A 23,928-nucleotide genomic window follows, 5' to 3' on the forward strand; every position below is an offset into this window, starting at 1 on the left:
AAATGTCGCCGCGTACGACCTTCAACAATAAGCAAAATGCATTCAGGAGTATTGGCCATGTGTCTGATTAGACACATTTTGAACTACAGTTGTGATACCAAACAGGAACTCATACATTGTGGTTAGATTAATTTACTATTTGAAAAGATACAATATGTAAATCATAGTTTTAAAGAAGTCAAATGGTGTAATCATTTCTGGTCATGAATCTTTCAACATTGTCCTCTAAGGATTTCTCATAGGAAGGTATTTAAATGCAATGCCATCCTTAAGTTGAGATTAATTCTACGGAACGATTTGGGAATTGAGATAAACAGACAATAATATGAATTGAAAAACTGCAAAAGTAAGAGCTATTCAGATGTATAAAAGGTCTTTGTGACTGACTAATTAAGTAATCTGAATTGATTTGAGTAGTCAGTTTTCCTACTGATCAGGGTCAGTGCTTCTCTCCGGGCTTCCTTCTGCCAATGAACAAAAAAAAATGATCGCCAATCTTTGCTCCGACTAAGCTAGTGGATAAGCGGAAAAGCAGCGAACACAAATTCCAAAGTCTTTTGTTTGACGCAGCCGGGATCGAACGCACAACATGGGCTTTATTGTGCACAATCTCCAGAATTAGATAGATGACAATACAATTTCAAATTTTCTATCTGAGTTTATATAACGTAACGAAACTATAAAATACAATGTCTTGAAAATTTGTGGTTATATTTATTGCACATTTCCTTCCTAAATTTTGCAGTGTTCGATTTATTAAAAAAAATTATTACATTGGTTGCAATGAATTACATTGATTTTCCAGTTAAATAAAAACCGATAATTTCACATGTGAAATAAACGTGGTTATTTCACTCTCTGACGTCATACAACTATAGGCGTTGTCAAGACGTCGATAACGGCGGATCAAAACAAATTGTGAATGCGTAGAAAAAAGATATAGTTCCTTACATGTTTTATATTAATTTCGTTAAAAAAGCCATTTGCCAATGTAATAAAAAGAATAACTAATTAAAGAATTCAAATATCGAAAAATATTCAACTCGTGACCGAACAACACTGATAATTAACTCATGCGCTACGCGCATTCGTGAATTAATGTGTTGTTCGGTCACTCGTTGAATATTTTTCTCTATTTGAATTCTTCCATTAGTTATTCTATAATTATCTCACTGAGTGTCTCATAGAAAAAGAGAAATAACTCAATTTTACTGAATGTAAGAAATATACGTCTTTGTGATAAATTACTTATTCGGTAAAAATGTTTTGTTTCCTCGAAGGACGATAGCTGAGCTAAGAAATCTTTTAAATTGAGGGATTTCCACCGAAAAATCTGAGTCTTTTTCCATGTTTTCTTTAATATTCTTTTTCAAAGTTACTAGCTTTTGTACTTTATCTCATATTCCCTCAACATGCTCAATATCACAGGAATTAATATATTCGTAATGTTGACCGTTAAATGAAGACGAGAGCTCTAATAGATATTGTTAAAAATATATTTCATATCTTACGTAAAAATATTTCAACATAATCGAGCTTCCTTAAACAGGAAAAGGAAACCCGGATTTAGGTCAACATTTACCAGACTTTTTTTTAAACTAAAATTTTCTTTGTTGACAGTACGTCGTTAATGTTGAAAAATCACAATGTTCTCTCTTATGTCAGCTATTAAGATTATATTTTTCATGTGTTTTGTTGTATTTTGTGTGCAATATTGGATGCAGAACAAAACATTTCTTACTGATCATAAAGAGATTGCAGAAATAGCTCGAAAACATACAGGTAAGTAAAGTGTGTAAAATAAGGTTAATAAATAGGACGTTATATATAAATTATATATGTTACAGGGAATTTGTAAAATCAGTGAATCAGTGATTTTGTAAAATCCCTAACAGTTTCAGTGGTTTTGTAAAATCCCTGAAATTGTTAGGGATTTTACAAAATCACTGAAAATAGAGCAAGAGATTTTGTAAAATCCCTGATAACAATTAAATATAACTTGCTATTATAAATGTGTTTTTCTTTAAATAAAAATAGACTAATGATCACTAATGATTTTGAAATATATTTCTTTATTAAACACTTAGTCTATGAGCTAGAACTAGTGTATACTGATAAAGACTAAATGGCATGTAAACTTATATTTAGACCACTGTGAATTTACTTATTTTTGCACTAGGCAAGTTAGGGTGACATCTACTTTGATACTATTTCGTCCCTACCGCCATGACCTATTGATATGTGAATTTTCTGAACTATGCTGTACATGTCTTCAAGACATCCATAAATTTTTAAAACATCTTCATCTGATGAATACCGCTTTTACCGAATTTTTCAAATCTCCATATTGGAGAACTTCATACAATATTATTAAACAAAATATTTAATTTATTTGGATTACAAGAGTTGAGAAAGTTTAGAAACTTTGTTATATAGAATACATCTATCTGATATATGATCAAAGTAAGTAAAACTTTTTTTATTTTCTGCTTAGTTAGAACCTATTCATAAACATACAGGTACAAAGCAAAGCATCCTTATTATATTTTCTGTTGTCTTTTTTCTTATTATTTGGTGAATATAACTGTTACATGTATTGTGTAGGCAACTTAATAATACTGACAACACTTATTTTCTTTTTATATGTCAATTTTCATGCAGCAATAAGATGATATGCATGTAATATTTGCCACTGGATCACATACCCTAACCCACTCTTATACCTTACATACATGTATGTTTTTCCTTCTCTAATGCCATGTTTGCTCTTGATTTAAAGACATCTGTGCTTGAGCCAATGTTCTACAGTATGTCAGTTATATAGTGCATGAAAACTGCTCTCTTAATATTAAAATAAAACCTAGATTAACCTCAAACTTATAGAGTATTACTGCAGTATGTTTTTTTTTTCACAGAAATTCTAAATAAAAATGAGTGAATTTATTTTACAAATTGCCTGAATTTAATCAGTGAATCTGTAAAAAAGATTTTAATTATTACAGGGATTTTGTAAAATCACTAGTCAAAATCAGGGATTTTATAAAATCACTAATCAGTTCAGTGATTTTACAAATTCCCTGAAATTTCAGTGATTTTACAAAATCCCTAATTTCACAAATTCCCTGTAACATATATATGTCTGTGCATTGCATATGATAGCATAATGTTTGTTATTGTTTATAATGTTATATGCCCCAATGGGGCCCTAATATGGTGAAAATTATTCTGTTCTAATCTATTCTATGCTAGCATATTCTGTATGTATACCATGTAGCTTCAACAGTCAGGGGACTTACTAAAATAAGTGATTTTTAAATCACTTATATGAGTAGCAAATTCGAGGTTTTGTCACAAATTGGGATTTTGTAGTTTTTTCAAAATTTTAAACACATAGGTTTAAAAAATATCTTTTAATTAGTAAAATTAAAAAAAAAAATGAACTTTTTGCTTCTTTTAAGTAGCAAGGTTTATGCCTTTGATGCTATCATTTAGCTGAAAATTCTATTTTAGTTGAAAAAAATGCTATAATAATGGCTTTACATATGAACTGATACTTTCTTAAAAGATTTTTCCCAGCAGTGGGAGTATTTTTCCTGTGAAGTTCAAGGTTTCATCTTTCAGATTATGTAATAAAATTCTACTGTTTTGCGATAAAAAATTTCACTGTTCAGGGGTGTTGAAATTAGTGGGGTTATTAAAAGAATTATACTTAAAGAAGTGATTTTTGGGAAGGAAATTGAGGTCTGATACTTAAACAAGTGATTTTTATGTCATTATCCTAGACTCAGTACAAGGTCATCACCTGAAATGACCTGGTCATCTAGACAACACAGATGTTGGTTCTGATAAGCGTAGAAACATAATTAGTCCCTGGATCATTAGTATTCTATATTTAAAGCTACAATAAAATTAAATCACTTCTTCTAGTGATTAATTTGTACTACTTAAATAGGTGATTATAAAAGAAAGACAACTCTGACTTCCAACCTTTATGGAAATAATGTTACTTGAATCAGTGATTTAGAAAATCACTTACTTAAGTAAGTCCCCTGACTGTTCAAGCAAATACTAGTCATCGATGTCAATAAAATGAAAAAAAGTGACATGCAAATATAATGAAAGCAAATTAATTTTGATTTCTGAGCCTCTAGAGACAACGCTCATGCAGCAAGCATCTCTATGTGCATTGAACCAGCCAATCACTTGAATATCACCGTATTTTAAATATATATCCCACACCCGGAGGTTACTGACATAACTGTTCCAACATCACTTGCCAAATTATACCCTGTTTTAACCAGAAAATATTGAAAAACATACCCTGTTCTAAACATAAATATTGAAAAACACATCCTGTTCTAGACACGTTAAAGATGGCAGTTGTTAGAATATGCACCGTGAATGATCCTGTTCTAGACCATATAAAACATGCTGTTCTAGACCTGGGTTCTAGACTGTATCTTAAACAGTTTTAAAATAAGCAAACCTGTTCTAGACAAATACTTTGTTAAAAAAAAGGACCCAGTTCTCAACAGCAGGGCATGAAAAAGAGACCCTGTTCTAACCAGCATGACATGAAAAAGGGACCCTGTTCTAACCAGCAGGGCATGAAAAAGGGACCAGTTTTGCGGCACACTAATACCACTAAAAATATAGGAAGTACCCCCCCCCCCCCCCCCCGAAAGTGTGTCACCCCCTCGGCTAAGGTAAACTTTTCATGATCATGATGATGTAGTTGCAATCTTTAATGATTCCAATTACAAAATTTGTATAAGAATGTTAAACCCATGCCCCGCGTCTTCGTAGTTTACTGGAAATATAGCCTCTCCATGCAGGGACAGATGGTGATATTTAAAATTCCAAGAAACTGTAATTATAAGTGGAAGTGGTCCTATTTTTTTTTAAACCTGTAGTCAAGATTTAAGACTTTCAAATTTTATACAACAACGTAAAATCCATTTTTTAATCAAAAATAGCCTTTTAAATTATAGTGTTATGCTTTTGTTTAGTGTCTTAGTTCGTACTTTCGAGACCATTCATTTTAAGTCCTTTTTTTATTTTAGGGACCAAAGATATACAGGTATCGTATAAACAGATTTATAAAGAGTTGAAAAAGCGATTTCCTGGCCATATATTAGCAGAGGAGGATACAGAATGGCTGTTTATGAACGCCGGGGGATGGATGGGGAGCATGTGTATTTTATATGCTTCTTTAACTGAGTATATACTCTTCTTTGGTACTGCCATTGATACTTCTGGGAATTCTGGTAAGTTTAAATTGAAGTCCAAACGGACAACTACAGATCTTTAAAGTATATATATACAACTCGTCTAAACATCAACCCAACAATGTTAGATCTGTAAATTTGCTTTCGCAAATTTTTGGTTCTTCCCTCGCCGGGATTCGAACCCATGCTACTGTGATATCGTGACACCAAATCGCCTGCACTGCAGTCGTCCCGCTAGACCACACGACCACCTGGGCTATATCCATGTATAACGATACTATGCAATAGTGTCGCCCATTGTAAGACGGTGTGTAACTAACAAAGTCTGACTGTTCGTTTCGAGGATAAAAGTAAAAAATATGACCGGTATGATGAAGTGTAAGTTTGTATTGCCACTGGGAAAAAACGTGAAAGTAATTAGGGACGATTGTTTACCGTGCAACAGTCATGACCGTCGATGCACTGATTCTGATAGAAGTGTTGAGACCCCAATGCACTACGGTTTAATCCTGCCATATGTCCATGTGCATTTATAAAGTCAGGAATCTCGTAACTGGCTGTCTTTTATAGTCATATCTTAATGTGTTTTTTGTTGGGTTTTTTTTATGTCAATTGGTATTAAGTTCGTTGACATCTTTTCTCGACACAAAGCTTGTGTATATTTAAAACACATGGCTTTGATAGGCTGTATTGAGGTTGACCTCTAGATGCTTTATAGACTTGTATGTCCCACCTAGTAGCATTATGTTTAACGGTCAGTGCATCCTTTCGTCAATTCGTCTGTCTGTCCTGCTTCACATTCAAGTTTTTTGGCAAGATAGCTTTTGATGAAGTTGAAGTCCAATCAACTGGAAACTTAGTACACATGTTGCTCATGATATGATCTTTCTTATTTTTATGTCAAATTAGAGAATGAATTCCGATTTCACGGTCCAGTAAATATAGAAAATGATAAGGCGAATGGGGCATCCGTGTACTATGAACACATTCTTGATTTGTGTATGTTGTTGGGTTATTGTCTCATTGACCTAAACCAAAACGTCTGTTTATTGAAAATTATAAAAGGTATCCGTTTTTAGCTCACCTGGCCCGAAGGGCCAAGTGAGCTTTTCTCATCACTTGGCGTCCGGCGTCCGGCGTCCTGCGTCCGTCGTCGTTAACTTTTACAAAAATCTTCTCCTCTGAAACTGCTGGGCCAAATTAATCCAAACTTGGCCATAATCATCATTGGGGTATCTAGTTTAGAAATTGTGTGGCGTGACCCCGCCAACCAACCAAGATGGCCGCCACGGCTAAAAATAGAACATAGGGGTAAAATGCAGTTTTTGGCTTATAACTCAAAAACCAAAGCATTTAGAGCAAATCTGACATGGGGTAAAATGTTCATCAGGTCAAGATCTATCTGCCCTGAAATTTTCAGATGAATCAGACAACCAGTTGTTGGGTTGCTGCCCCTAAATTGGTAATTTTAAGGAAATTTTGCTGTTTTTGGTTATTATCTTGAACATTATTATAGATAGAGATAAACTGTAAACAGCAATAATGTTCAGCAAAGTAAGATTTACAAATAAGTTGACGGAAATGGTCAAATGACCCCTTTAAGAGTTATTGCCCTTTATAGTCAATTTTTAACCATTTTTTGTAGATCTTAGTTATCTTTTACAAAAATCTTCTCCTCTGAAACTGCTGGGCCAAATTAATCCAAACTTGGCCATAATCATCATTGGGGTATCTAGTTTAGAAATTGTGTGGCGTGATCCCGCCAACCAACCAAGATGGCCGCCACGGCTAAAAATAGAACATAGGGGTAAAATGCAGTTTTTGGCTTATAACTCAAAAACCAAAGGATTTAGAGCAAATCTGACAGGGGTAAAAATGTTCATCAGGTCAAGATCTATCTGCCCTGAATTTTTCAGGTGAATCGGACACCCTGTTGTTGGGTTGCTGCCCCTAAATTGGTAATTTTAAGGAAATTTTCCCGTTTTTGGTTATTATCTTGAATATTATTATAGATAGAGATAAACTGTAAACAGCAATAATGTTCAGCAAAGTAAGATTTACAAATAAGTTAACATGACCGAAATGGTCAGTTGACCCCTTTAGGAGTTATTTCCCTTTATAGTCAATTTTTAACAATTTTTTGTAAATCTTAGTTAGGCCACACCAATTTGATTCCTTGTTCGACGGACCCGCCCGCACCTATTTTTTTCAAAACAGAATTTTTTTATTTTTTTTTATATTCCCGCTTCCCGCATCCGGAAATGTAATCATGTCCATTTCCTGCACCGTATTTTTTGTAAATATTATAAAAAGATATCAACATTTGTTTTTAAAATTACAGTCTTAACCTGTATATAACGCTTTTAAACATAAAAGCACCCCAACACACTTTGTAAATATCTGTAAGAATATTTGTTTCAGCATGAAACCTTTTTATCCAAAGCGAGAGTGCTCCGAAAAAATTTAAAGAACAAAAAATTGGTTACTTTCCCCCTTACTTATATTCCCTATCAAAAAAATGTTTGTTGCGTTAGAATAAGGCAGTGTCTGCGCGTACCCGCATGCGGGTACGAATAGTCAAATTGCCGTTCTAGGCTGCGCGTACCCACATCCAGTTTTCTAATAAAATACCATCGGATCGGGTATAAAACGTGAAATATCTACGGAAATTATCGATAATATTGGGATATCGTGTAGAACAAGTGAAGAGTATGAAAAATAATATTTTCAAATTGTATTTATTAATTTAAAAATAAAGATACATAATAAACATTGCAAAATTAAATGCACACTGATAGAAAATGAAACTGTACAGTCCCTGAAAAGAAAAAAAGTAAAAGAAAACTACGTAGTTTTCTAATTTTCGTACATATTTCACGTTTCATTCCCGATTCGATGGCATTTTATTAGAAAACCGGATGTGGGTACGCGCAGCCTAGAACGACAATTTGACTATTCGTACCCGCATGCGGGTACGCGCAGACACTGCCTTAGAATAAAGTACAAAGAACTTCTGAAAGATTTGCCTTCGACTGCAATTATATTGTATGCTGGCAAAACAAAACTATCCATAGCCGCTGCATGTTTATGCACCTGTCCTGATTGATTGAGGGGCCTGTCGTTCAGCAGTTATCGTTTGTTGATGTTGTTCATTTGTATTTTCCCGTTTAGATATACATGATATATAAATTAGATCGTTGGTTTTCCTGTTCGAATTGTGTACGCTAATAATTTTGGGGTCCTTTATAGCCTGCTGTTTGGTCTGTATCAAAGCCCTGTGTAAAAGGCCGTATTTTGACCTGTGTTTGTTATTATCAGGTTGAGAACAATCCTCCCTCAGACAAGGGGTCATTTTACTGATGTAGAAAAGAAAATAAAAATACCAAGGATTTGTATAGTTCTTCTATACAAAACCTTTGAAAACTTAGAATTTTGTACTCAAAAAGAGGAGAGTTACATCTTACTTTAAACAACTTTTTCTGAAAGAGGGGTCCACTTATTTTGAATAATATTAAACTGTTAAAGTAAATGTGTTAACATGGTTAAAGTCCAGGAATATAACACAATTCTTGGACATGTTTTGACAATTTAATACCAGATAGATATATAGTTCTCTGAGAAAATATGAGCCCTTTTGTACAAACAAATATATTATAACTTATATTGATCACTCATAAAACATGTAAAAGGGATATTTATAACATTAAGGGGTTGTCCCAAAACTGATTATGACTTGGATGGAGAATTGTCTCATTGTCAGTCACACATACATGTACATAGACCAGATTTAATTATTTCTTGGTGAACAGGGAAAAAATACTTCAGAAATTAAAGAAATGTCAAAGTACAAGTGATAAATCAAGCTTTAATATTGTCAAAACCTACTATTTTATGTTTACAAAAAAAAATTATAATCGCTCGCCTTTACTTTTCAAGCTTCGCCTCAAAAATTTGCAAATTAAATATTTTTTTATTAAAATTTTCAAATCGCTCGCTCGCCCCAAATTTTGGAGTCCAAAAATCCGTAGAACAAGAAATTAAATTGGTGTGGCCTTATCTTTTACAAAAATCTTCTCCTCTGATAATACGTGGCCAAATGAAACCAAACTTGGCCACAATCATCATTTGGGTATTTAGTTTTAAAAATGTGTGGCGTGACCCGGTCAACTTACCATGATGGCCGCCATGGCTAAAAGTAGAACATAGGGGTAAAATTAAGTTTTTGGCTTATAACTCAAAAACCAAAGCATTTAGAGCAAATCTGACATGGGGTAAATGTTCATCAGGTCCAGATCTATCTGCCCTGAATTTTTCAGGTGAATCGGACAACCTGTTGTTGGGTTTTACAAAAATCTTCTCTGAAACTACTAAGCCAAGTTAATTATAGCATGTATAGATAGAGATAATTGTAAGCAGTTAGAATGTTCAGTAAAGTAAGATGAACAAACACATCACCATCACCAAAACACAATTTTGTCATGAATCCATCTACGTCCTTTGTTTAATATTCACAAAAACCAAGGTGAGCGACACAGGCTCTTTAAGTAGAGCCTCTAGTTTTTAATCATGTCACATATAGGTTGTATGCAAAACAGGACCACCGGATTGATTAATGTTTTTTGAAACGTCCTGTGGTTGCAAACTCAGTACGAAGTCAATTTGAACTATAAATTCGACAAAATAAGTAAGCCAATTGTGATGAAGATCTTGAAATTTTGATGGTTTATTTAAAGGGAGGGATTTGTTGGTAGGAAAAGAATAATTTCTAAAAATAGTTGTTGTAAGGGTTATTTGACATCCGTTTCTCCGATGTAACCTGACGCGTCTGTGTATTTAAACATTCCTCATTGCAAAACGATTTGTTTTCCCTTTTAGTGTGTGTCCTACTGAGCAACTGTTATACTATTTGCGTATTATAAAATGAAGTGATTTCTGTAAGAATAACGCAGTACACATGACCTAATAGTGATACTAACAAACTGAGAAATTAGTCTAATTGAATTCCTATGTTTTAGTTTTGTAAATTCTGTCTTTTCAAAATGTTTAAATTATCATGTTTTCCGTAGGTCGATATTGGGCAAATATATCTGATACAATACTGAAAGGTTCATTCAGACAGTGGAAAGAAGGAGAGCTGGAAAGCAAAATGTTCAAACCAGGTATGTATAGATGCATAGTAATATAATTTATTAAATATATAGTTCATCGTCTAGATTAGAATATGTGTTTAATAAAATGGAGAAAGGAAATGGGGAATGTGTCAAAGCGACAACAACCCGACCATAGGGCAGACAACAGCCGAAGGCCACCAATGGGTCTTCAATGTAGCGAGAATTCCCGCACCCGTAGGTGTCCTTCAGTTGGCCCCTAAAAATATGTATACTAGTACAGTGATAATGGACGTCATACTCCGAATTATACTCCGAATTATACACAAGAAACTAAAATTAAAAATCACACAAGACTAACAAAGGCCAGAGGCTCCTGACTTGGGACAGGCGCAAAATTGCGGCGGGGTTAAACATGTTTATGAGATCTCAACCCTCCCCCTATATCTCTAGCCAATGTAGAAAAGTAAACGCATAACAATACACACATTAAAATTCAGTTCAAGAGAAGTCCGAGTCCGATGTCAAAAGATGTAACAAAAGAAAATAAATAAAATGACAATAATACATAAATAACAACAGACTACTAGCAGTTAACTGACATGCCAGCTCCAGACCTTAATTAAACTGATTGAAAGATTATGTCTTCATCATATGAATATCAGGCACAATCCCTCCCGTAAGGGGTTTAGTATCATACTATCATAAAATATGTGATATAGATACAATGGATAAGCGTTGATTCTTGAAAATTACATCCCAGCTCCTTTGTTCTAACAGGGGTGATCCGGCTCAGATCACCCCTGTTTGAATTTCTTTGTTATGCATGCTTTCCTTTGTTCTGTAACATTTTGGCGGGAATGTCAAATCCACTATAAAACTTATAATTAATTATACGGAAAAGACTACAGAACAAAGGAAAGCATGCATAACAAAGAAATTCAAACAGGGGTGATCTGAGCCGGATCACCCCTGTTAGAACAGTGTTCTGTAAGCCACGACACATACCACTACACCAGGACGACTGGATACAAATTGATAGTAATTTGACATACTTAAAGGAAGCAAGGTCTTTTTTTTTTATAAGTGAGGCGAGTTGTCAAACCTTTATTCAGTGGGGTTTAAACCTTTTTCGTTAATAACATGAATATTAAGTGAGTTTTCAAACTGATTGTTCAATTTTGATTTTACACTTTTTCAAAAGTGGGGCGAGTCGGAAAACAAGAGTAGGGCAATCTTTTTATAAAGTGGCGATATAGTGTGGGCCGATTGGCAAGTGGGGCGAGTTGACATTATTTGATATCTACGATGTGTTTGAGGGTCATCATATAGTAATATATAATAAAATTAACCGTACCAAGTATATTATAATGGTTGTGTGGCATTCTAAACTAGATTTAATGAATTGTAAATGGTTTTCCGACTAATCTAGTAAAACAGCTGGGATGTAAAATAGTTATCCCACTCGGACTTGGTGTGTCAGTGTTAGATCACCCTCTGGCCTCCGGCCATCGGGGTGATCTTACACTGACACTCCCAGTCCTTGTGGGATAACTATAAAAGAAACCATGAGCCCGCAGGGCGAATGGTTTGTATGAGAAGAACATAACCCGTGTCATGCCAATAACTGTTGTTTTTTTTTTTAAATAAATGTGTTTAGTTCTGATGCAAAAACCCTATAAGTGAATCAATATTAAAGCCAAAATATGCAATCTTTAATGCCCTGACAAGTGTTAAATTGTGACAATAAAATTAATGAACGTAAATGAATGAATGTTTTTCAGACTTTAAATCACACCAGTTAATTGACAATCAGACTGCACTATTATTTTACCATTTTAAATATGAAAGCTGCCAATGTTATATTTTGATACAATGAACTCCATCTTATACTTTCCAGCTTCCGCCAAATCTGCTGGAAATTTTAAGCAAATACAAGGATATATGCGGAAAGCTATATCTCATATTGCGTGCATCTTAACCACATCTTGCTGATTCTGTATTCCTTAGTTACAGGAGAATATCAAAGAGATGAAATTACTGGATTGGACAAAAATATTAAACACCATGGCAAACATATTGTCTTAACACTTACTTCATATTTTCTTTTAAGGTGACACCGTTTACCATGAATGGGGAGAGGTGACAGCTGTACAATGGGAGGAAGGAACATGGATGGTAGAATATGCTCGAGGCTTTATTCCATCCACACTGGGCTTTGCTTTAGCTGACACTTTATTTAGTACTACAGATTTTGTCAATCTCTTTTACATATTACGAGTTTATTCAAAAGCTTTATTATTAGAGGCATCAACCTCAATATTAGAATGGAAAGAATTTATAAAAGAAAGTTTATGATGTCTTTTGAATTTATATTTGATATACTCTTTTTTAAAGCTTTTTACGTCTACCAAAGGATGTTGTAGATTTTTTTCTCACTAGTATACTATGTTGTATTGGTGATAATAGGAGATTGCACTGTTTTCATTTTGTATTTAATTTACTGCTGTTATCACAATAAAATTTATTAAAGTTTTTGCATTTAAATATAAACATACTGCTGGTATAGTTCTCCTGACTCGTCCCTTGTGATTGATGTCTTGGATGTCAATGAAATAAGTGCTTCTTTAATTATCAAATAGATTTCAAGCGGTATTCGGGAAATAAGCAAAAGGGTGTTTTAGAAATTACTATAAATTGTTTTCATTGAACATGTCCATTCTGTGTTTCTGCATGTGTTTCAACTTCAACCAAACAATCCAATTTTATCAACAACTGTTAATACCTCGTCTAGGCATAATGTTGACTTATTGGGTCGAAGTATTCGATATTTGATAGCCATTTTTGTTTTCACTTTGTTCATCTGTTTTACCGTATTCGATATTTGATAGCCATTTTTGTTTTCACTTTGTTCATCTGTTTTACCGACAGTGGCGTAGCTGGGTCATTTTTGACGTGTACGCCCGAACCTTGGCGAGGGATATGAAGGGTGCCAACAGCTCAATGTTAAAGCACCTGCTGGTAGTGGGTTCGAAAGGGACGAAGCACCCGAAAGCTATAGAGAATGAGATACCGTAATGATTCCTGTCAGTAAAAAATCATTGATAGCAACATACTTTTGAATCTAAATGGTTTGTTTGTTTTGATTTAATCTTGTAATATGTTAACTTATTCATTGAGTTAAACTGGAAGCTAGCCTAATGCTCATTGGTTTTAGAGAAAACGTCCAAACCAATATTACTTTTAAATAAGTTTAAATGGTGCCGTGAGTGAGCATACAATCCACAAAAGCACCTTTTAATGAACACGGAAAAAAATATGTCTAAGAGGTGCAATATAAAAAAAATCTGGAACACCTAGGATTTCTTCCCACAAAAAGTGAATCAATTTATCGTTCCTTTAACAGGTCGGGACCACTACCTTATATGGAAATGCATAAATTAGCATACTTATGTTCTCGCACATGTAATTGTTTATTTACATGTGACGCAATTTATTTTTACCTAGGTTTTCGACCAATCCACTAAATGAGTCACAATGCATGATGGACTACTACGTGTTTACAATCAACCAAGGACACGTGTTATTTACTGAAATACAACACATTTTTCGTGCAATGCGGGATTCACAATTTCGCTTAGTTTTTCATTTTGTGTATCCTCATTTATAGTTCGTGATATAAAGTATTACTTCCATGCTCAGATTAACGAAGAGTTGTTTCTATGCGAAGATAAAAGGGTTTGCATTACCCGATATATAGCCATTAACATGTTTGATGATGGCACAGAGATTTCATGTATTTGTCCATAAGAAGCAACGAAACAACCGCGAAAAAACACAATTACCAATGAGACAAACTTACTGGTGTAAAGTAAGCCGTCGATAACAGCCGGTGCTGATATTCAAGAGTACAGCAATGTTCGTATAGATAATTAAAGGCAAATCTTTGGATCCTTGAATTTTGTGTTCGTAAAAAAGGCGAAGAAATATTTACATACATGGCAGTGTTTACAAAATCTATAAGTATTTTTGTTGGTCACATTTCAGTATATGGGACTTCCAAACTGTTTCCTTTTTTTGAAGGTAGTGAAGTCAGCAACTGTAGTTTCAGTTTGTTCTTTTTTTAAAGGGCTCGGACATTTGCCAAACTGAATAAAATCATTACAGCTGATTTCTTAAACCTGCAAAGTAAAACTTTGGTTGTCTTGCTTGCTTTGTTTGTATAGTTGTTTATACAAGCTTTGAAAATAAGATTGACATCTTTAAACAATATATATATATAGGCATAGTTTAACTTGTATATTTTATATTTTGTACAATATACAAACAAAGCAAGCAAGCTAACCAAAGTTTTGCTCCACATGCTTTAGGAAATAAGCTGTAATGATTTTATCCATATGTATGTGCGACAAGGTGGAAAATTTGATATGTTTTGTGAAAATTGCAGCGTTGGATCTATAATAAAAAAGAAGATGTGGTATGATTGCCAATGAGACAGCTGTCCACAAGAGACCAAAATGACACAGAAATTAACATTTATAGATCACCGTACGGCCTTCAACAATGAGCAAAGCCCATACCGCATAGTCAGCTATAAAAGTCCCCGATATGACAATGTAAAACAATTCAAACGAGAAAACTAACGGCATTAATTATATAAAAAAAAAAAATGAACGAAAAAAAAATATGTAACATATAAACAAACGACAACCACTGAAATACAGGCTCCTAGTATACAATATATATTTTTTTGATGGGATAGATTTCATGCCTTTTATATATTTAATTGGGCCGGTTTTTTTTTTTTTTTTGGTTTTTTTGTTTGGATTGTTTTACACAAATAATTTATGGGTCATTAATAGCTTACTTTTCAGCATTGGACCTATGACTGCTTACTTTACTAAATTATGTCTTTGTTGGAAAGATGTCTCATTTGGAACTCATACCTCATCTTCTTATTTCTATATACAAAGCACGTTTTAGAAAAAAATAAAAGATATTATGGCACCCACTATGATTCAGAGACTTTTAATATTGGAGATATTTTACATATGTCAACAGGACAGCAGCCGAACGATAAAAAAACCTTTGAGGTATATTTTGTGATAAAATTAGCAACAAACGGATATTATCGATGGATGAAACTATAAAAAATGTATCGAGCTATATACCGTACCCGTACAGTGGCGGATCCAGGGGGCGGGGGTTCCGGGGAATGGACTCCTTTTTTTGGACGATCAGTGCATTTGAATGGGGACATGTAGTTGGAACCCTATCCCCTTTTGTCCAGGGTTAGGACCCCCCTTTTTAAAATGGCTGGACCCGGCCCTGCCGCTTTTATAACACTTCTTTTTAGCAGACTGAATATTATGATGTTCTTACTATTAGTTCAGGTCCTGATAAAAAAAAATACACATTCAGTACAGAAAGAAGTGTTTCAATGAAAGTTTCGTGTTTTTCATAACAATGCACAAAACCGGTTCAACTACTTTTGCAAGGCGAAAAAGAAAGTCGAATCGTGAAGCCAATAAACAATATTTTTTTAATCTGAGCATGCAAATTGAAGATTACGTTATATATTTTACATTAAATATATTTGCGGAATAAAAACTTTGGTAATGAGAGTCCCACACAATATATCAATTGACTGTTTTCCCACTAAATCCACGTGTTTTAAGTAGTAGTTTACTCGTAGTAGCCCACAATGCATTGTAGTTCATTGTGTTGATTGGTCAGTTTTTCAAGGCCATATTGGCCTTGTGTTTTGGAAATTACTATGCAAATATATTCTGACGTCAGAAAATCTAGAGTTCTCGACCTGTTTAAAGGGCACTAGCTGTCAAATTCGTGGTCACCGATTTGACTCAAATTCTCAATTTGATTCATAATAATGTAAAACATTTCTCCAAACTACTAAAAGTCTAAAATAAACAGTTTACAGAGCAGAGCATGGGTAGATAATATGTAGGTTCGTTTCGTGTGTATATTAGTCCAGACGCCATCTAATTAACTATCGATTTGACCTCAGATGACCATATAAGCGATGTAAACATGAATAAAGATATGAATAGATTAAACCAACACGTGCAATTGTATTTTTTAAGGTCTGTTTGAGTTTATTTTATAGATTAAAAATATTTTTTTCTCATGTTTTTAACCGTATAGGAATGATTTTATATGGATCGAATCAGTAATCAAATGATTTACCGTAGTTTCACTTTCATTGTTGACATTCTTTTTCTTTAAATAACCAGTACACGTACAATGCATGCGTTGTCAATCTCTAGCAAGGGGTTAAATTGAAGTTCACATGAATACGGATTTAATGAGGTCGACTTATTCACTTGCAAGTGAATGAGTAATAATCAATGTTTCTTCGCTTAATTTGACAAAATTGAACCATTTTGGCTGCTAAAAGCAAATTATTATTTCACTATTTCACTTTCATTATTGATTGAACAAAAAAAAATCTTACTTTAGTTTTTTGTATATCTCGTAGCTAGTGCCCCTTTAAAGGGATTTAAAAAAAAATCTAAAATTTTCTATTGTTATTTTTTTCTTGATCTAGAACATTTCACGACAATCTATGAAGGTTTATTAATTGATCATGTAAAACAATTAATTGCGTAAAGAAGAGTCCGGCTTTCCGGCTGTTCATCAGAAAAGGACAGAAAAATGAACGAAAACAAATGCTTTCAAAATTTTAGCTTTAGACATAAGTAATAGAAAAAAGCTTCTTCGGCATTTTCATAAAATTCGATGAAGGTTTGACAAGTAGATAATGTAATTGAGAAATAACAAAATGTAAGCTTAAACTGCAACCACTTATTAATTGCAGAAAGAAATACATTTTGTCCTTAAAATGTGGGGAAATTAAAGATATGATTGCATTATTATATTGCTCTGAATACTCTTTTGATCATAAACAGTTTCTGTCCAACTTTCGTAAAATTTCACGGAGAGTCATTCAAAAGACTTTATCCACATTCTGAACCTAAATGTTGACGCCGCTTTGTCTCGCTTTTGGGACATAAATCACTGGCTCGACAAAAATACAAACAGCATATCGAATCTGAACAGATAGTGAATTGCTTTAAATATAAGAAAAGTACGTAGAATTCATAGTAGATTCAGACTTTTACAAAAGATTCGAACAAATATATTAAATGATCTATTTGAGTAAATTTAGTCCCTTTTTATTCAAAATTACAATCCATTGAAAAAAAGAAGCACAAGGCTGATGTGCTTTTGACCAGTTGAAGATGTGATTTATTTAGACTAAAGTGTTTAGTTATCAGATGTAAATTCTTATTCCAAATAATAGAAAAATACATTGTGGTAACAATGAACGGTCGCATGGTAGCTGGTGTGAGAGTGAACACACAAACGATGAAATATATAGACAAATAAAATACCCAGACACGTAAAACGAAAGAGGGACGAGGGAAAGGACTGAGCAGTTGCAATAAGCATTAACTGAGACAAATATCCCACATGGAAAGAATAATTGGAATCAAAACGGACACCCACAAATATTAAAGAGAACGGAGTTGGTCTTTTAGAGAAAATTAAATTTACCCATAAACATTAGACAGATGCTTTGCCGGAATAATGGGCTTTCGAAGTAATGGGTTGTCGGAATAGTGGTCTGTCGGAATAATGGTTGTCGGACTAATGGGATGTCACCTCGGGAAGCAGTATCTAATCAGCGATGGACATTCAGATTCATATATACACTTGTGTTTATCTAGACAAGACAAGACAAGACAAGACAAATACTTTATTAGAGTCTCACCTCAAAATTGACATACATTTATACATTTATAAAATTACAGTAATATTTAAAACATGAGCCACTCTAAAAAGAGTTATGAGAGACTATAAAATTTCTACAAAACACATTATTATCTACAATTATATAAAATACCTTTTCTTTTTAATAATACATCATAGCAGATTTTGGCTAAAAAGTAACACACATTTTCATCAGTGAATAAAAATTTGAATTTATCATCATCAGACAAATTAACAAAATCACAATTAAAAGAGCTAGCATGTCTAAATAAAATAGCTCGTAAATCTGCATATACTGGGCAGTTAATTAAGACATGTTTCTCATCTTCAATAATGTTATTTTTCTTACATTGCTCATTAAAACATAATCTATTGTCAACCATAATGCCTTCATATCGGCCAGTTTCTATTCTCAGAGGTGCAACACCACATCTAAATTTAGCATATGCACTCTTATATTTTCCAGGCATATTAATACATAAATATTTTTCTTTATTAATTAGCTACTATACTACCTTACAAATCAAAGCAATTATCTAAATTAGCAATGCAACGAAACGTAATAAGCAAGAATGACAAAATAATTATTTCAAAAATATACAGAATTTTACAAAAGACAAAAGTAAGTGTAGGCGTGATTAAGCTTTGAGCAACGGATTTTAAACTGTTGTTTAACTTTAACTAATTATTATTTAAGAAGTTAAGTATCATTTATCTTTTAAATAACGTTTAACTTAAATGACGTTTGTGCAACCCAGTCCAGATCATGGTTGCATTTAACGGTAATGGTATGGCTTTATGTAAATGATTTGCTTCGTTTTTCCCCACCATTTCATTTAGATATGCTGATCAAATAATTATACGATTAGGAAGTCGTCCAGTTGCAAATACTACATGCACATTCTAGAAAAGGAACAAAATGGTACGTATATTGTAGGTCATTTGATGCAGGGCTGAGATGTTGGTGTATCTCTGTCGGAATTGTGTCTTCAAAGTATAAAGTTTAAACACTTCCCCTTGCGCCAGGAAATATCGAAATGATAAGTTGCATATAGATTCAAATCCGGAAATTATTAAAATCTATATATCAGGTGTTCACCCGTTAAAGGTTATTTCGCCGGTTAGGTCGTATTTAAGATTTCCATTGGTATCTATATGTTGTAAAAATATCCTTTAAAAACAATAGTTCAATTTGACAATTTAAATTAAATGTTCGTTTTTACCTATAACTTGTCCGTAGGCTACATTTTTTCTCGAATTGGTGTAAGTTAATTGATCAACAATTATTAAGGCTGTGGTCAAATGAATATGGTGAGTAGTTTTTAAGTTCCGAGGGGTGTGTCCTGTTTGTGGGTTTTCATTGGTTTAATGAATGCTTTTTCCAAAATTTTGACCAGAAGATTACTTCCCGTCGGACAATTTTAAAGAAGCAAAATATATGATGTTGCATTTGAAACTGTTCTAAAGACCACATGCACAAGGTATATATTTACTCTTCATATTTCTCGAGATCATTATAATAGTTTTAAGAATAAGAATAAGAATTGTGTTAGTTTAAAATCAAAATAATGATATAGTTGTTAATACGACAATAAACAATACATACAGCATTGAAAAAAAAAACGTTAATATTTACTACAATTATTTTTGACAACATACCTCCTCCAGTGACGTATCCAGGGGAAGGGTCCTGGGGATTGGGACCCACTTTTTGGAACGATCAATGCATTTGAATGTGAATATAAAGTTGGAACCCCCAACCTTCCCCCTTTCTCCTTGATTGGGACCCCCCTTATTTTTTTCAAATGGCTGGATCCGCCCCTTTCCTCTACAACGTTATCATTTCAAATTATCTTTTAAGTTAGTGAATGATCAAAACGTGATTTTTCAAATCTTTTTCATTTTCTAATAGATTTTGCATATTATGATACATAAAATTATCTGACGTTGAATTGTCGATGAAGTAATGGCCACCAGTAATTAGATAAAGAAAAAATGAAATAAATAGATGTGCCCTTTTTGGAATTTTTTTTGAAGTGTTGTTGTTAAACCTGGATAACCCCCCTCCCCCCTCTTTTCCTAAATTTTTTTGTAACTTTTTTTCTTGATTAAGATAAGATAAGTTTAAACTGTACGTTTGATTAAAATCCAAAATTATGGGAATGTTACCAAAACAATAAATATTGGCTATACATAAAGGAGGGTCTATAAACATGCAAACATATATATCTGACCACATTTATAAACATTGCATATATAAATTTGTATTTATTCCCAGTATTATAAAAAGAAGATGATCATAATAATATATATATTCTAAGTGTATCAGTCTCAACACACGTATGCAATGATGGACGTTTCGTGGTGGTCTGGCGATTAGAAGCACCTTGAATAGATAAATAGGCTATTGGCTTTTTTAAAAACCCGTTGTAGCTCTTCCGGTAAAATATTTTTTTTAAAAGCCAATAGCCTACATGTATATTAAGGAAACGCTTGTATACTTTTATTATTCTGAGCCAATGCAGTCAACTTAACTTTGTTATAACAATTATATCGCTATTTTTAAAGTGGAACCAACTGAACAATATGTATTAATTTATAAAGATAGCATACATGTACCTCTTCCCGAAATAGAAGAAAATCAAAAAACAAAAACAGAGAGGAGGTGACGAAATAAGAGCAAAGGTTACATTAATTGCCAGAGAGTGCCTAAAATTTTATTACATTATCAATCTTTGCCTAATCTGAGCCCCCGTTTTGAAAATCCTGTATCTACTACTGGTTGCCAGTATACAAAACTACTGGTTACCAACTATCTCCCACAGTGGTTCATACTAGATTTGCCTGCCCTAAACCCCCGTTTTGTCTAATTGTTTGTCAAGTTTCTAGATTTTAAGACTTTTTTTTAATTTATTTGATCGTCCTGAATATATATGAAGTATTAACAACAACATTACCGGTTCCAATTTTCTACACCAGATGCACATTTCGACAACACGTGTCTGTCTCTTCAGTGATGCTAGTGGCCAAAATATTTAAAATCCAAAGCTTATATAAAAGATGAAGAGCTATAATCCAAAAGCTCCAAAAAGTATAGCCAAATCCGTGAAAGGAATCAGAGCTTTGCATGCGGGAGATACGTTCCTTAATTTATAATAATTTCTAACATTTTGTAACATCAAATTTTAATAACACAAAAAATCCGCAGTTTGATGCCTGGCTACTGGGCTGATGATACTCTCGTGGACTAACAGTCCACCAGCAGAGGCATCGACCCAGTGGTAGTAATAACATTAACGATTCCAATTTTCCTGCACCAGATGCACAGCTCGACAATCAATGTCTCTTCACTAATGCTCGTGGCCAAAATATTTGAAATCCAAAGCTTATATAAAGATGAAGAGGTATTTGTAATCCAAAAGGTCCAAAAAGTAAGTGTCTGACGTGACAGAAAGTCAAGCAAAAAATAATCAATCAATATGATACTGGTCAATAATGAATTCATATCGAGTGTTCTTTTGACAGAGATCAAGGTCAAAGTTACCAGTAAATGCTATTTATTCGAAGTTTTAGAGCTAATTTCATAATGCTCGCCTTGCAGAGTAAGACTTTGGTTATCTTGCTTGCTTTGTTTTTATATTGTACAATTGTATATGAGATGATGTCCAATTAGATATAAATATGATATATAAAGGTCTAACTATGCCTATCTAATGTTGTTTGCAGATGTCAATCTAAATTACAATGCTTGAGTAATCCTTTATACAAACAAAGCAACCAATCTAACCAAAGTCTTACTCGACAAGCATTATGAAATTAGCTTTAACGTCCCTGCGCATTCATTTATTCTAAGTTCTTGTTTTTTCTTACGATACTGTATACATGTATATATTTTTATCATTAGCACACTTAATTTTTTCATATAAGACTGCAATAGCTCTTAAAGTAAATTTACTAAAATTTAAGCAGATTCTAATAGTTTACTTTTACAAATTGTGACTTGGATGGAGAGCTGTCTCATTGGCACTCATACCACATCTTTTTATATCTATCTAGATTTCTTTTCTTTCGATCTGAGACCCAAATAATACCAACGCACATATAAGGTACATTACTGAGTCTGTTTTTTCCTGTCATTTGAAAATACTATTTCGAAAAGGAGCTCCATACCCTATTAATATTTGTAGCTTATTTTGTTTTTAAACTAAATAATGCTCTTCTGATAATATAAAAAAAGAAGATGTGGTAGATTGCCAATGAGACAACTGTCCACAAGAGACCACAATGACACAGAAATTAACAACAATAGGTCATCGTACGGCCTTCAACAATGAAAAAAACCCATACCGCATAGTCAGTTATAAAGACCTCGAAATGATAATTCAAAACTATTCAAACGAAAGAACTGACGACCTAATTTATGTACAAAAAATGAACGAAAAACAAATATGTATCAAACGACAAACAATGAATTATAGGCTCCTCCTGACTTGGGACAGGCACATACATACATAAGGTGGCGAGAGTAGACATGTTAGCGGGATTCCAACCCTCCCCTTACCTATAGTATCAATTTTAAATTATATTTCATTTTAAGTTCACCTAAGTACATCCTTAAGCATCGATAGACAAAGCATTATAGAGCTCATGTTTTTACGTCAGTATTCTTTTTTTCAGCTCTCGACCAAAAGGACAGGAAGAAAGACAAGGAAAACAGCATTCAGGATCTAAAACAGACGAATATTCGTTAATATCGAGAATTTGTATAATCTCACAAAACAGAAGCAAACTTTGAAAAGGAAAGGTAAGGAAATGTTTTTATTCTTTCTTTTTTTTTAAGAAATAAAAGTTTATTGTTTTATAAATAGTCGAACTCTCAAGGATGAAGAGGGAAGAGAAATGTGGTCACCTTTGCAATAGAGGGTGTCCGTTTGGTTGTCCCTATCCAATATACACTCATTTTGCAGTCCCCAATCCCAGGAAGTCCATATGTTTCTTCTTTTATCCTGGACAGCCTCTATAAAAGGAACAACATACTGGTTTTTTTTTTGAGTGTTCTGGTCCTTAGCATGCATGACATATTTGTGTTGTTTTTGTGGTTTAACATTGGACACTTTAATTTGCAAAACACTCATTTGCAAATCTGACGCCGCCCTTACTTAAGGATACGGGGTCATAAACATAACCAAAATGTGCACATTTAAATGGGATTCATTAAATGCAAAGTTTTTAATCTCTAGAATAAAAAGTTGATATGGAATTTGTATTTAAAAAAAAATATGGGATTTTGCATTTTCCCATCGGATTTTTTATTATCCCATGGATTCATGTGATTTTGCATAATCCCATTGTATTTTACATCATCCTATAGGATACCATGGCCATGTGATATTTAAACTCCCATGGGATTTAATTTATCCAATGGGATTTAATTTATCCCATGGGACAAATTAAGTTATATACGTCGAATAAAAATCCATGGATTGCACAAATAAAGACCCATGGAACAAAATGAAATCCAATGGGATTCAATTATAAAAAAAAAAACAATTATGTGTATATATGTTTAAATGAATTATGTGTGCGAGTAAATTGTAATAAGTTTATCAAATAGTTAAAGTATATTAAACTTCAATATAAAAAAAGGTTTGAAGGATTTTATTTGTAGTCAATGAAATAAAGTCCTTCAATTTGAATAAAATGATGACATGTCACATGCATGTGTTATATATCTCATACACTAATCTATAAGCAATAAGTCAACCATATAAGGTGTATGGGAATTTTTATCGTATCTA

General features: G+C 33.3%; 1 protein-coding gene and 1 long non-coding RNA gene across 2 annotated transcripts; both read left to right on the plus strand.

Moving 5' to 3' along the window:
* The first annotated feature begins 1,575 nt into the window (after positions 1 to 1,575).
* Positions 1,576 to 12,872, plus strand: LOC139500742 (sigma non-opioid intracellular receptor 1-like). The gene is made up of 4 exons (XM_071289581.1): positions 1,576 to 1,782; positions 5,064 to 5,267; positions 10,295 to 10,387; positions 12,450 to 12,872. The coding sequence occupies exons 1-4, from the start codon at positions 1,647 to 1,649 to the stop codon at positions 12,692 to 12,694; spliced, it is 678 nt and encodes a 225-aa protein (XP_071145682.1). The 5' UTR covers positions 1,576 to 1,646; the 3' UTR covers positions 12,695 to 12,872.
* Positions 12,873 to 19,451: 6,579 nt separating this feature from the next.
* Positions 19,452 to 22,935, plus strand: LOC139502274 (uncharacterized). The gene is made up of 2 exons (XR_011658771.1): positions 19,452 to 19,611; positions 22,808 to 22,935. It is a non-coding gene; the product is annotated as an uncharacterized lncRNA (long non-coding RNA).
* Positions 22,936 to 23,928: the final 993 nt, after the last annotated feature.

The sequence above is a fragment of the Mytilus edulis genome, chromosome 13 (assembly GCF_963676685.1).
Source record: "Mytilus edulis chromosome 13, xbMytEdul2.2, whole genome shotgun sequence".
Taxonomy (NCBI): domain Eukaryota; kingdom Metazoa; phylum Mollusca; class Bivalvia; order Mytilida; family Mytilidae; genus Mytilus; species Mytilus edulis.

What these genes read in the sequence shown, in the direction of transcription:
- LOC139500742 (XM_071289581.1), top strand. Translation starts at nt 1,647, where the DNA reads ATGTTCTCTCTTATGTCAGCTATTAAGATTATATTTTTCATGTGTTTT. An exon ending in AATAGCTCGAAAACATACAG is followed by an intron (nt 1,783 to 5,063) that starts GTAAGTAAAGTG and finishes TTTTTATTTTAG; the next exon opens with GGACCAAAGATATACAGGTA. An exon ending in AAGCAAAATGTTCAAACCAG is followed by an intron (nt 10,388 to 12,449) that starts GTATGTATAGAT and finishes TTTTCTTTTAAG; the next exon opens with GTGACACCGTTTACCATGAA.